Below are 14423 nucleotides of genomic sequence, written 5' to 3'. Positions count from 1 at the left end.
CGTGACAGTGAACTGAAACAAACATACTCTTAACAAATGAGTCAACGTTAAACAATTTCAACTCGTAATATTATCACACAAACAGGACACGTGATGTGGCAACTTCACATTTATTTGTCTCCATCGTTGCACCTCAGAATGAATTTTGCTAATAAGAGTACTCGTGTATGCATTTATATTTATTCAGTCAAAGAGTTTCGTTTGAAATAGAAAAATAGTAAACACGCATTTCATTACAAAAATCAAACTTTCCCAAGTGTCTCTTAATATAAATGTCATATTGTAAATACCATACTAATGTGGTCAAATTACAGCGAAAACACGCAGTCATAAAAGCACTTTTGGTCAAAATAAACACGTTTCTGATAACATATTCTGATATATTCTTTCTGTTTATTATTCATGAAATCAATTATCGTGGACTATGATATGACACAAATACTCCTCCACTTGTTGTAATAGCTTAAGGACACAAATGCCACACAGGACAATGTTGATATCGAGCAGACAAAGCGTGGTACAGTACGTGGACAGAGGAAGGCATTTCTGTGATATAACACTTGAAGGGTAATGTGTACAACTTGCTACACCAGTGAAAGAACGGGAGTGCTAGAGCAGCGCTTTATTCTCATGGGCGATGTAGTTTTCTGTCCCGATTTATTGTCATGGGCGATGTAGTTTTTTCAGTCATTCAGCTCTGCTCTGGACTACAGCAGCAAATGGTAAAACAGGGAGCTGTTCCAGTCCTCACACACAGTTGCTGTACTTCTGCACTTGATCCCGGATCTCGTCCCGCACCACAGTGGCGTTTTCCTTCAGCTCGTCCAGCTCCATGCGCTGCTTCTGCATCCGCTGCTCGTTATTCTTGAACTTTTTCTCCAATTCTGCAAACACAGACAGTGCTCAGCGAGTACCCGCGGGATCATAAGGATAATACGGATTGAGGAAAACTGAATCCTTATTAAACCTTTAACAATATAAAGTGATCCGAAACAGTCTCAGACACAATGCTGCTGAACGCAATATTACCAAAAACGTTTGGTGTACTGGAACTGTGTTTTAATTTACATTTTCCAATGTGTGTATTGAGTACAATGTAATCAAAGTTTTTCTGTGTTTCTAAGATAATTATAACTTCTACTTCTTCTAATACACTGGTCCAGATACAACAGTTAGATCCTATTATGTTACAAAGAAGCAAACAACCCTGCAGTGATGTCAGGGCTGCCTCTGGACATGTTGGTGCTCTGGGGGAGATGTCCACTGAAGCCCCTGAGGGAATTGAGCTTTTTTTTTTAATTTTACATTTTAGGACAATTAAAATAAGAAATAAAAAACATCAATTTTAAACGCACAAAAATGTAATTTTCTGCCGCTATGAGATTCTCAATAAATACAAATTAAAAAAAAAGAAAGATGATTGGTGACCTAAAAATTATATTGTAAGAATTTAAAACTGGATAAAAATTCTGTTTATCACAGTTTATGGCAGACAACCACAACAAAACGTATTTGTGCGTGACTTTAAAAAATAAAACATTGCATAGGTCATCGATTTCTTGCTTTAAAAAGTATTTTTTTTTTTTTTACAAAATTGTTATCAGTTAGGTTTAGTGCTATTAAATAAAATAAAATAAATACTTCTCTGGGGTTGAAAAGTGTTGGAAACCTTTGCAAGTACACTGATAAAAATATAGAACATATGTTAACATAACATCGTTTCTATACATTTTAATATGGAAAAGTGATATTATTCCTTTAATAAAATATCTCAGGCTATGCCAGATAACCACTGAATAACAATAATTCTGTCCTCTTTCCCCGATACATTATTTCATCTATAAATGAGAACCTGACAGATATCACACTATACTGGATATAGGCAAACTGTGACATTACACCACTGTATATGGAAGGGATTTCCTCACAGGCAATCCATGCTAAATTGTAAACAATGGGCCCGGTGTACTGAACGTGGTCCGCCTCATGAAGAGACACAGAGCGGCTTCATGTACTCACTCCTGAGTTGCTCTATCCCTTTACTGGCTTTGCTCAAGAGGTCTTCTGCCTCCTTCTTGATGTCCTTGGCTTTCTGGTTAACAGTGTTCAGACCACCAGACTCCCCACCAAGAGAGTCCACCTTCATCTGCAGCTCCCGGTACCGCTCCTCCGTGTCGTTGAGGCTCTGGGAGAGACGACACAATAGTTAGTTGCCATAAAGAAATGATTGGTGCCGTCCACAACATTTGACTCCTTTCATGCATTTATGGTATAAAAGCGTGACATTTTTTTTTCCTCAACAAAAGCACAACTTTCCGCCCACTTCCTCACCTGCTCAAGTGAGGATGCTAGTTGTGTGGCGTTGTTAGCCAGTGCTTTGGCGTCCTTTGCCATCTGTCTGTTCTGCTCCGTCTTGTTCCTGAGAGCCTCCACCTCCATGGAGAGGTTGTTTAAACGCATCATGACATCCTTCTGCTTATCCTCCAGCTGTGTCAGCCTCTCATCCGCCTAGAAATGAGCGGGGGGGATGGAAAGATAAGACAAACCAGCACTTAAAATACAGAGCCTGAAACCCAAACGGGTTCGTAGGGAGAGTGTGAACAGGTCATGGAACACACAGCCGTACCTCGACCGTAGCGTTTCTGGTGCGGTTCAGGTTGTCGCGGGCCTCCTCCAGAGCCGCTCTTGCTTTCTCTATGGCCTGCTGAGACACGTCCAGCGCCTGCTTGGTATCATTGGCTGCGTCTTTCACTCCCTCCGCTCGGCTTCTGCGCAATCCCACCAGAAATAAGACGGATACAACCGGTTGCTGTTACAGTCCTCAGTAATGAGTGTGTGTTGTATTCGATGTAGGACGTAAGACTGAACTTATGTAGCATTTCTATACTGACACACAGTCACAGATACTTCAACAATACTGTCAGCAAACAAAACAAGCAATCTTGAATCAGGATGGTTTGTGCCATAAATAAAAAAGTTAATAAAAGTGACAGTAAATTTACTCACTTGGCTTCTTTAGCTTTGTCGAGCAGCTCCTTGGCTTGGCTGATGTGCTGCGCGGTTTGGTTGACGATCCCCTGCACGTTGGTGAGGTTGGAAAGGCTGTCCTGTATCCGCATGACCATTTTGTCCAGAGTGGTCCTGTTGACCGGCAGGGTGATCGCCAACACCTGCAGAGCCACCTTCTCTATGCTCTCTGGATCTGCTCCCTCCTCTGGACGGCGACAGGGAGGAAGGAGAGAAAAACAACGACACATTAAACACCAGAAAATCATTTTTGCCGCAGCAACAAATCCAGCTGAACTTAAGATGGAAGCAAACATTCACTTAATTCCAGTTACACCATCAACATACCCGTGAGGAAGTCTCTGATCTTCTTGATGAAATCTTTGAGCTTCTTGTTGTTGTTTTCAAAGTGGTCCTTCTTAATCTGCGCTTTCTCCAGCGTGTTCATCGCCTGCTCCTTCACATCCTGTGTCAGAGAGGCTATGTCCTGGAGCTGGAGACGGGGGAAACCGAGATGTCAACAGAGAAGCTTTACACTTCATCGTCTCCGGTCATGTCAGATAACTTCTCTTCAATAAAAATGACCTTTCTCGCCACGCCCTGCAGCTCCTCGCTGGCAGCGTTCAGACCGTCGGTGGTGTTCCTGGCGAGACTCAGTGCCCCGACAGACGTGCTCACTGTCCCGTTGCATCCCTCTCCCCCGCACACGGGATTGCCCCGATCGTCACGGCAACCGGCGCCGCCGCACTGGCTGTCCGGGCAACTGCCGTTGACACTAGCATTGCTGTGACCGCCACACACCTGGAGGGAGAGACGGAGCATTGTCATTAACAGGAAATGGTTCAGGTCAATGGAAGAAGAAAAGTAATTAAAATACACTCTAAATAATAAAAGATGGGGCTATAACAATTCATGTATAGTTCTAGCTGGTACTGATAAATTATTTATTTAATTACAAAATATGCTATATCAACCATATTATAGGTGATACAGTCTGTTGTTTATATATATATATACACTACCATTCAAAAGTTTGGGGTCACTTAGAAATGTCCTTATTTCTCAAAGAAAAGCACTGTTTCTTTCAATGAAGATAACATTAAATTAATCAGAAATACACTCTATACATGTTACACATGTCTACACATGTTAATGTGGTTAATGACTGTTCTAGGTGGAAACGTCTGGTTTTAATGAAATATCTACATATGAGTATCTGGAGCATCACATTTGTGGGTTGGATTATACTCTCAACATGGCCAGAAAAACAGAACTTTCATGTGAAACTCGCCGTCTATTCTTGTTCTTAGAAATGAAGCTATTCCATGCGAGAAATTGCGAAGAAACTGAAAATTGACATGAAATTGTCTGGGTGACCCCAAACTTTTGAACGGTAGTGTATTTATATACAGATAGCCTAAATAACTATCCTTTTCCTATGTACTCAACAACTAATACATTGATCTATTCCGAGAAGACTTCCTTCTTAAAAATAATCGGCAATTTAAATGTATTCTCAAATATTTCTCTTTGTAGAGAAACACAAACATAATACTAGATGAAAACAGAAAATGAAATAAAGTAAACCCCCAGCAGGTCCTACCTTGTGGCTGAGGTGATGGACCTTTTTATCCAGGTCGTGGGCTTTCTGCTGCAGCTCGTTTAATGATTTGTTCTGAGCAGCCAGATCACGGAGGAAGTTGTCTCTAGTGGCGTCCAGCAGGTCCTCAGTGACGCCACGGGTTTTTTTGGACTGTTCCACAGGACTGAGAGGACCCGACACTGAAGCGTTGCATTTCTCCTCCGCCTTCACTGACTCCTGATAGTACTTCTTCACTTTCTCAAACTGATCTGTGAGGAAGCAGGCACAGGTGTAGTTTTATGTATAATATCAGAATCTCTTTCACAATATTCGGTTCTGTAAATCTGACTTGTTCAAGGCCACAGAGAGGAAAATGTGACAGGAGGGAAAAAACGCACCAAAGCTGAAGCTAGCTTTGTATCACATTAGCTTTAGCTGTGTTTGTATACTGCCACATGAGGTTTTTTAAAGCTTCACTCTCTTGATGGAGTTTGCTACCTGCAAACCCTGAGGTGAGGTAGTCATCCAGCAGGTGCTGTTTGTGAGCCACAGTTGTGTTGAAGTCCCTCAGCTCTCTCTCTAGGTCGCTCAGTGTGCGTCTCAGTGCCCTTTCTTCTTCTGCGGTTGTATTTAGCTCTCTGGTGACGCCCATCAGACGCCCGTCGGTCAGGGCGATCTCAGCCCTGGAACACACACAGAGCAGGATTTTAATATCCAGGCAGTTGGTGGCAGGAGACAAATCATCCTGACCAACCTCAACAAACATCCAACCACTACGTGACATCATCACCTGAGGTCATCGATGCTCTGTCCAATCAGCTGGTGGATCCTGTCGCTGTCCTCCGCGCTGATCAGGTCCTGCACTTCCTTCAGCTTCCTCTCCAGATCTCTGATGCGCGTGTCCCCGACTACCGGCGTGACCCCGCTCTCCAGGATCTTCTGCGCGGTGTACTGGATGTGTTCCAGGTCCCGTTTAATCTGGCACACCGCATCGTCCCACAGCTGGAAGCACGGGTGACACTGGACACACTTGGGGAAGTCGCCAGTGAAGCCGCGAGCGCATTCGTGGCAGCGCTTGCCCGCTGCGCCCTCCCTGCACTCGCACGCCCCCGTTAACCGGTCGCACTGGGCCATCTCCGAGCCCAGTGGATGGCAGTTACACTCTGAGTGGGAGGAGGGAGGAGGGGAGAGAAGAAAGACAGAGAGAGAAAAAATGGTCGGCAGGTCCAAAGACAAAATCTTTAGCTTTTATTAATGTGTAGAAAGGACCAGGGAGTGAATTTTGCTGTGTTTGGGCAAAATGACACTGATGGACTGCATCATTTCTAATGTAATAGGAAAACTCACACATGGCTGTCCCATAATGTAAGGTAGAGTGAGCTCACGTCCTGTTCACAAGTGGTATCTATTCACTAGTGTCACAAGATGAGTTACCTTGACACTGCACCTGCGGGTCTCCCCAGTGGAACTGCTCACACTCAGTGCACTGTTTACCTCCGAAGCCTGGATGACAGTGGCACTGTCCTGTGAACTGTGGAACACAGATTGACAACAATTGAAAGACAGATCAGAATATAGTTTTGCTTTTTGCGTTATCCATTTCCAGGCTTTTAGGGGACTTTGCGCTCCCTCACCATGTTGCAGTGACTCCCCAGGGCGTGTTGCGGGTTGCAGCCGCAGGGCTCACAGCCTCGGTCCTGACCGTAGTTCCAGTGGTTCGGAGCGCACTGGTCACAGTTATGGCCGGCCACGTTTTCCCTGCAAGTGCAGGCTCCAGTCTGCCGTTCACAGTGGCACTGTCCGTCACTGCAAGCGGACTGGATGGTGCCGGCAGTCACACAGGTACAGCCTGAGGAGAGAGACAGATATTCAGAAATAAGAGCCAATCAGCTCTTTGATCGGGCGACAGCCAGATGTTTCCCATCATGCCTTGGGGTCTTGCATTCGGTGGAGAGCAGCTGCGGCGCCTGGCTCCAAAAACTGCGGCCGCCTCGCTCTCGTGAGGTTATCGTTGACCACGTGTGCATGACGAGTGATCCATTGCGCTCAATGCCCTCACCTGGTCTTCTCCATTCTCTCATTAGTCCCTCAGTATTTATATCAGTCCACTTGCTCTTAGTCCCTGACAGATTGTCTTGTGTGTTACTGCCAAGCTCTCCAGCTTTTTCTTTGGTTTCTAAATCGGATCTGCCCGTTTGATCCTTGGACTTGGAAATATAATTTTTCTCTTTACACAAGCTGGGAGCACGGGAGCAAAGCAATGTACTGGTGTGGAGCAACAAAAAGTATTGTGAAGTATTATTAGCTTAAATGTATTATGTTATATTTAGGATATGTTCATCACACTACCTTGCCGTCAGACACCAACTGGGCTCTGAAGCTGATATCTATGCTCTCTTCCAAGCCACATTACTCCTTTGACAAAGACAGTCATTTTACCTTGGAGAACACGGAGGTTGCTGGTATACTGCTGCATCGATCAGTTAGTTAGTTTGTGTTGTTGAGTGGCTTTGGTGTTTTAAAGGATGAGTTTTACACCAACACCTGCTGTGTTCTGGGAGGTGAAATGTTGTTTTCAATGTAGTCTGGTGGCTTTGAACAGAGCATAGGTGGCTTCAGTTCCCCTTCAGAGAGGGCTGTATGACGGTAAGGTAAAGAGGTGAAAATATTCTAGATATAGCTTCCATATAAACACCTGATTTTCTTCAGGTGTCTGAAATATGTTGAGCTGCTGCCCCGGTCCACAGCAATACATTGCTTTGCTCCTGTGTCGATACTCCTGTCTGTTCTTCCACATACACTGACTATAGATGAGTACCTCTGACACACCATCCACAATTACAAGAAACCAAAGTGGGCAAGACAATAACATTTGAGTTAATATCACTCACGTCTGCAGTCGTGGGCCAAAGCATTGCCATAGTAACCGTGTTGACAGTGGGCACAGGACGGACCGTCAGTGTGGTACCGGCACTTGAGGCATTGGCCGGTCCTGGGGTCACATGACTCGGGGTCCTGGGTGTCGATGTTGCCGTTGCACGTGCACGGGAGGCACTGCCCACCGGGTTGCTCTGGGTTGCCGTAGTAGCCAGGGGCACACCGGTCACAGCGGGGCCCTGGGGGAGAAAAGGGAGAATCAAGACTGCATTTCACTGATGTGAGACCAGTAGGTATTGAATATTTCATGGTAGAATCAGCCACAGTTTCTATGATTCAATCAGACAAGGCCAGCTGACCTGCAGAGGAGTCAAAAGCGATCAACAAATATAAGACGTGAAGTGTACGTCCCTGCAGTGTGGTAGCTTACCAGTGTAGCCTTGTTTGCAGTTGCAGATGATCTGGTTGGAGGTGTGGTCAGCTTGACAGGAGTCCCCGTTAAAGTGGTCTGAGCCGGGGTTACCAGGGCAGGGGCAGGGTCGACAGTGCTCCCCAGAGCCAAGCACCGGGTTTCCGAAGAACCCATCCACACAACTGTTATGAATACGAGAGGCAGTTACCGTCAGTCTGGTAACCAGCGAGGGACGGAGTAAAGTCAAGTCTGACACGGAGCAACTCCTTACCGTTCACAGAGGTGTCCTGCTGTGAAGTCCCTGCAGTCTCTGCACTCCCCGGTGCGGGGGTCACAGATGTCCGCGTGGCCGTTACACTGGCAGGGGCTGCAGCTGGGGAAGCCCCACTGGCCCGGTTGGCAGTCTGAGCACTGACGCCCAGTGGCTCCCGGCCTGCACTGGCACTGGCCTGATACTGGGTCACACTGGTGGCTCGATGAGCCCTCTGAGTGGCAGTCACAGGCTGGACGGGGCGAGGCATTAAAGGGATTTATTCACTGTTTTTCTATTGCTGGGAACAATCAGGAACAGAGAACACACTGAACTGTGTGATCACGTTTTTTTTCAACATCAGCACACAGAACTACACAGTAGTGTGTCTCTTTCATTAGAACCGAACACCACAGCTCTACGGTTCAGCTCAATGGTTCATCAAATCTCAAATCGTTTACCTGAAAAACGTCAATGTGGCGACTACTGTTTTTTCATTGTAGACCAAACCAATTTGCTCTTTTGGCTTTTGGCTTTAAATTGCACGTGGCACTTTCACTTCTCTTTGGGTGAAATGGGATTATACAAAAATGTAATTTTCTGCTTCATCATCTGGCAACTTTAGAAATTCTCTACAGTATAAGGGACTAAAAACATGCGCTCCACCTAAGACAATATTAAGTTCTACATATATAATTTAGGGAACAATTTAGCCCCAAAATGATTATTTGAATTACTCACCCCATGTTACCTTAAATTCTTAAAGTAAACTTTGTTTTTCTCGCATGCCTCCACAGTAAACGGAGAAAACTCTTGATGAACTGAAGTAAATGGCGGCAGCCAGCAACCGCAAAGCTATATCAACACAATTGTGTACAAATTCTCAAACAACTCGTGCAGTATAATCCAAATTCTTGTTTATTCATTCGTATACTCACTTCTTCCAAAACACGTGCATCTTAGCTAAAACCTTACTATTTAAAACACTACTACAAGTGTTAAAAGTTTTACTGAAATTCATCAAGAACTTTTTCCGTTTTGGGATTCTTCATTCACCGTGGAGGGATGCGGGAAAAACACAGGGTGAGTAATTCATATTTAATCTACAAAGGGGCAGTAGAGTGCAGAACGCACTCGACACGACGTTGTGTCAGCCAACAAAATGTTGCTTTGGTTTGACTTGTTTTCGGTGAAATGGGGTTGGGTAGAGGTGTTATCATGTGACAGACAGATAGCAGACTCACCAGTGCAGCCGTTCACTCCGAAGCCGTAGGTTCCCGGGGCACACTGGTCACAGCGCCGACCCATCACGTTGGCTTTACAGCGACACTGACCTCCCACCTTGTCACACTCCCCGCTGAGCGAGCCCTGAGGGTCACACTGACAGGCTGCATACGACAAATAAAACACAGCACAGAAAACATCAGCCAATCATTCTTATCCAAAAAGCCACCAAGGATTTGAAATATCAGTGGGTTTGAACGCAATACCGTCTAAATCTGTGCTTGTTTCACGTGTTTCTGTATCTACTCACACAGAGCGCCGTCGTGAATGATGGATGAAATACTACAGATGAGTTTGGAGCACATCTCAGCCAGGACGGGCATCGGTGTGATCATGAAGGAATCCAGACACATGTATCGAATCATCTCCTCCCGCCGATGCTCTGCCTCTGGCTCGGTACCTTGGAACCCGGGAAGCTCCGTGTATTTGGGGATCAGAACCAGCTATTGAAAAGCAAAAGTTAAAAAAGGAAAGGATTAATCTCTCGTTAGAGGATATAACTTTTCTAGAAATGTGCTATACATTGACAGGAAATGATGATGAATTAAAGGATAAATGCTGCACCTGCTAAATCTGTTTCACGTTTAAATGACTTTAAAGTATTTAAAAGAGCTCTAAAGGAACTTTTTATTGACAATCAATTACTGACTGATCCCAAGCCTAAATAAATTCAACATTTGTATTACCTCACCACTAGGGGGAAGCCTCGTGGTGTGAAGCCTTTAGGAACAGGGGCACTTATAGTGGAACCAGGAAGGTTTAGCTCACTGATGGAGCCGGAGCCACAGCAGACAACTCGCTGAAGATATGGTGATGTCAAAAAGACTACAGCTACCCAGGAAGTATCCAGATCCTTTACTTATTAAGTCAGACTTCTAAAACCACACTGTAACAAGTAAAAGTCTTGCATTGAGAATGTTACTTTAGTAAAAGTACATTCAGGAAACTACTTAAAACTAGAAGTAAAAGTACTCAATGCAGAGGAATGACCCCTGTGTTATATTATTATACAATATATTATATCATGTGAATGTTATTACTCATGCATTCATGTAAAAGCAGGATTTAACTGCTGTTGCTGGTTGAGGTGGAGCTCACTGATCTATTTTGTATCAGACTGCAACAAAAGATTATTTTCATTAAAGATTAGTCTGATGATCATTTTCTCCGTCAATCAGTTGATTATTTTGGTAAAAATAGTGATAAATGTCCTCAGGGCCCAAAGTGGAGTCCTTTACAACATCCAACCAATAGTATAAAGTCCTAAACAATTCAAAATAAATTAAAAATATAATATAAAAAAACATGAAATGTTTTTACATGAAAAATGACTTAAGCGATTATCAAGTTCGTTGCCGATACATTTTCTTTCAATTGACACTTATAGTTTCCGCTGCACTTTGCATTTTGTTCTTTTTCTTGTGCATCTCTTTCTATGTTTTGTATGCACAAATCTTAACTTGTAAAGTAACTGGAAACTCAACCTGTCACATAATTGAAGTAAAGTAGAAAGTCTAATTCCCTCTGAAATGTAGGGGAGTAGAAGTATAAAGAGGCATGAAAAGAAAAGACTCAAGGAAAGTACAAAAACCTCACATTTGTACTTAAAAGCAATTCTTTAGTAAATGTACTTATTCCACCACTGCCTTTCAAACAGACATGGAGGTGGATGATGAGGAAGGCAGGCTGACAGTTAGCTCACCGAGTCGATCAGAATGAAGGCAGTGAGATGTCTGTGTGAGACGCCGTGGCGCTGGAACCTGATCGCAACCACGTAACGATTACTGGGCTCGAAACAGAACGGCCTGGGCATCTGGATGTATCTGGACAAACATGATACACACAAAAACTTCAATGCATCCGTACATATTCATACATGTCAAAGTCAAAGACAATCACGGGGCTTATGAAGTGAAGAGTGCTGGATATTATGCACTAGTGTGGGGCAGGAGCAGGCTAAGCAAAGTAGTCCAAAAGTCCCTTCTCACAGATCCTCAATGTGGCTCATTTACAGCCTTAGGGAAGAGACAAACAATCTTTGTTTTCTAAACAGGTACGTGGACAAAGAATTTAGTTTGTTCTTGGTTTCTATGAAAGTAAACACAAAAGGAAAAAGTTCCACAAACAAAGAAATGGAATAAAAGGTCAGCTAACACAAAAGCAGAAATTAACTGATGCCAAGCCTGAAATATGTTCGACAACAGAAACACAATATAAAAAAGACAATTGTCTTTCTGTTCTTTTCAATCTTTTTTGATTTTGCTAAGTTAAACATTGACTTTTTAAGTGGACAGAAATATTATATTTCAACTATTTCTGTTGACTCAGACGTTTTTGGTGGTAGGTTGTTTCCTTCCTCCACATCTGACTTCTAAAGAGGCCACTAGACTCACCCTCTACCTGCGTTTAGCTCCGACCCCTCTGTCTGTGTTTTGGGCTCACGTCGCTAATTGGTTTTGGCTGATGGACCAACCACAGAAGAGGACGGAAGGCAAGCCACGGTCCGCTGAGAGCGAGATCCGGGACGGGTCTGACCTCTTAGTTCCAGATCAGTTCAGCCTCTGAAAGGCTTTTCAGCTGATTACAGCTCAACAGTCTCAGTGTTATGCCGTTTTTTTATCCTATATTCTTCTTTCTCCTTCCTTCATTTCAAGAATATCGGAAGATCAACGTGATGTAAATAAGGCGCTGTAAAGATTTCAGGCTTTTAATGATCTTACTGTTCAAGCAGAATAAATGACTCTATTAACGAGCCTTATGGACAACGGAGCAACGTGAGAACAGTCAACAGTAAGTGTGACTCAGATGGATAATGCAAGAAATATGATGATCTATGAACCAAAAAGAACATTTATCATTGGACGGATGGGGATTAAAAGGATCACAAAAGTGATTCAAATTCATCCTGTAGTTAACATGAATGTTAAAACTGCAGGTTGTAGTGGACAGTGAGATGACACATGTATAGCTCCCAAGGGTTGCAATATTCCAGGAATATGCAATGTGGAAAACGTCCATGAGAATTGACAGAAATGTATGAGGAATCTTACATTAGGAATGTTGGTGGTTCAGTGTTACGCTCAAGGAGGACTTGATTCTCTAAAGATAAGGGAACGGTTCAATGAACCAGGACCAGGTGTTTGAGGTTACATATACTTCCTCTCTGCCAGACTGTACTGTTCTCTGCTCGTCTTCAACAGGTCTCCTCATTGTTCCCCGCTCTAAACTTACAGTAAACAGAGCCGCTGCCTTCCTTCCATATCGGTCGCGTATTGTTACACAGGCTTTCTGGTATGTTTGCCTTCCTATCATTGCATCAATAGTAACAAATACCGCAGGGCACCGTGAAATAAGAACACAAACACAGGCCTGACTCGTACAAGCCGGGGCAGGTTCAAGTGACAACAATGTAGTGATGCAATTCTTCCTGAGCAATGCAACAACACAAACTCTATCAACACCTGGGCTGCTCCAACAAACCCTATACTCTTCTCTCTCACACACACACACACACACACTTGCTCATATACGAGTTTTGATACCTGTTCCGGTGCGGCAGGGTGACTGTGTAGAGCTGTTCAGTTGGTAGGAGGTTTCCACACCGGAGACTGGACGGCAGCTGTACAGATGTAATACTCACTATAGCCTCCCAGTCCTCTGTGGACTACACACACACACACACACACACACACACACACACACACACACACACACACACACACACAAGGCTTAGTTGAAAAGACCATCATTAATTAGACATAAGAGATTTAGATGAATCTTGCAGGTCGCGGTGATGTCACACACCTCAGGTTCGTAGCGGATCATGATGTCGTACTCCATGGCGTAGGGGATGTTGTCGATAGTCAGCACCAGGCCGGCGCCGTCTTTGACGCGGGCGAAGCCGGGTCCTGTCCACGTCACCATGTGGCTGGGAGTGTGCTCTCTGTGAACGGTCTTCACATCCGGCTAAGAGAGAAAGACAAATCCCACAAGAATTACTGTCTTTGTTTTCACCAGCGCCACTTTATCCTTCACTTCCCCTCACCGACCTGACTTTCTACTTCCTTTAGGTCGACAGGTGTGTGCTCTCTATTAGAGGTTTGTGGAATAGGAAAGTCTAATGAAGCAGCTTTAATGAAGACTAGAGCTGCTTTTAGATCGTCAATCACTCATTCAAGTTTAATTCGTAAGTTTTGTTTGGATATCAAGTCATACATTTTTTATCAATGACTTCCCATTTATTGATACAGGTGTGTGATGTGTTTGCACTATATTCACTGCAGTTTAGCAAAAAGGTGAGCGTGAGAGTTTCTTAGTTTGTGATTTGTGGAATAAGATTTGTGCACCTGCAATAAATAATTCAAAAATTTTTCTCTGTGACTACAAATTTACTGATCCACATGTGTGACGGTTTTCTACAACTACAAATACCACTGTCACAGGTGCTCAGGTGTTTTGCTCCAATAATACCTCCATACAACTACTGCTAGCTGACATCTTCAGTTAACTTCAATTACTTTGATTAACTTTGATTCTCTGGTATCTCGTCAACCCATAAGTGAAATCGGAGTCATTGAAAACAAATATCCTACTGTCTGTTGAAGCTGGCGGATACGTCTCAGTGCTGCCCGATGTTGCTGTGAGTTGGAGGTGCGACGGTGACGGCGGTGCCTCCTCAGCTGGTTGCTCAGGTGCTGAACACAGTCAGTCTCTGCCTGAGGACGAACTTTGCCCTGAGAGGGAAGGAGACGATAGAATAGGAGAAGGTTTTGATTTACAAAGTCACTATATTGATTCATTGCAGGGAGACACCAGATCACTGTCACATCATCAGTTCAGCCAATAAATAAAAACAACTCATCCGAGCACAGAGAAATATCAATTTATCATAAATTAACAATCAGCTCCCAATCCCTCCTCCCCCACGAAGCATAAAACCCCACCAACAGCCCAAATTGAAGACAATATGAGAGGACAGGAGAGGAGAAGTGGAGGACAGGAGAGGAGACGAT

General features: G+C 44.0%; 1 protein-coding gene across 1 annotated transcript in view; it reads right to left on the bottom strand.

Annotated features, from left to right (window-relative positions):
- Window positions 1-97: 97 nt before the first annotated feature.
- The window catches only part of lamb2l (laminin, beta 2-like), a 50087-nt gene continuing 35761 nt past the window's right edge, over window positions 98-14423 (bottom strand). Inside the window, exons 15-35 of the mRNA XM_079175066.1 lie at window positions 14004-14144; window positions 13216-13377; window positions 12954-13075; window positions 11114-11234; window positions 9662-9854; window positions 9372-9515; window positions 8149-8380; window positions 7896-8059; window positions 7480-7704; window positions 6223-6437; window positions 6023-6119; window positions 5379-5751; window positions 5087-5271; window positions 4610-4857; window positions 3592-3807; window positions 3355-3499; window positions 3007-3214; window positions 2627-2768; window positions 2332-2508; window positions 2020-2185; window positions 98-884 (exon numbers count right to left, since the gene is read on the bottom strand). Coding sequence (XP_079031192.1) covers window positions 748-884; window positions 2020-2185; window positions 2332-2508; window positions 2627-2768; window positions 3007-3214; window positions 3355-3499; window positions 3592-3807; window positions 4610-4857; window positions 5087-5271; window positions 5379-5751; window positions 6023-6119; window positions 6223-6437; window positions 7480-7704; window positions 7896-8059; window positions 8149-8380; window positions 9372-9515; window positions 9662-9854; window positions 11114-11234; window positions 12954-13075; window positions 13216-13377; window positions 14004-14144 — 3813 coding nt within the window. The 3' untranslated portion in view covers window positions 98-747. The remainder of the gene's footprint in view (window positions 885-2019; window positions 2186-2331; window positions 2509-2626; window positions 2769-3006; window positions 3215-3354; window positions 3500-3591; window positions 3808-4609; window positions 4858-5086; window positions 5272-5378; window positions 5752-6022; window positions 6120-6222; window positions 6438-7479; window positions 7705-7895; window positions 8060-8148; window positions 8381-9371; window positions 9516-9661; window positions 9855-11113; window positions 11235-12953; window positions 13076-13215; window positions 13378-14003; window positions 14145-14423) is intronic.

The sequence above is a fragment of the Pholis gunnellus genome (genome assembly GCF_910591455.1).
Source record: "Pholis gunnellus genome assembly, chromosome: 2".
Classification (NCBI taxonomy): Eukaryota; Metazoa; Chordata; class Actinopteri; order Perciformes; family Pholidae; genus Pholis; species Pholis gunnellus.
The sequence above is the reverse complement of the archived record's forward strand: the minus strand, read 5'-3'. Positions and strand labels throughout refer to the sequence as shown.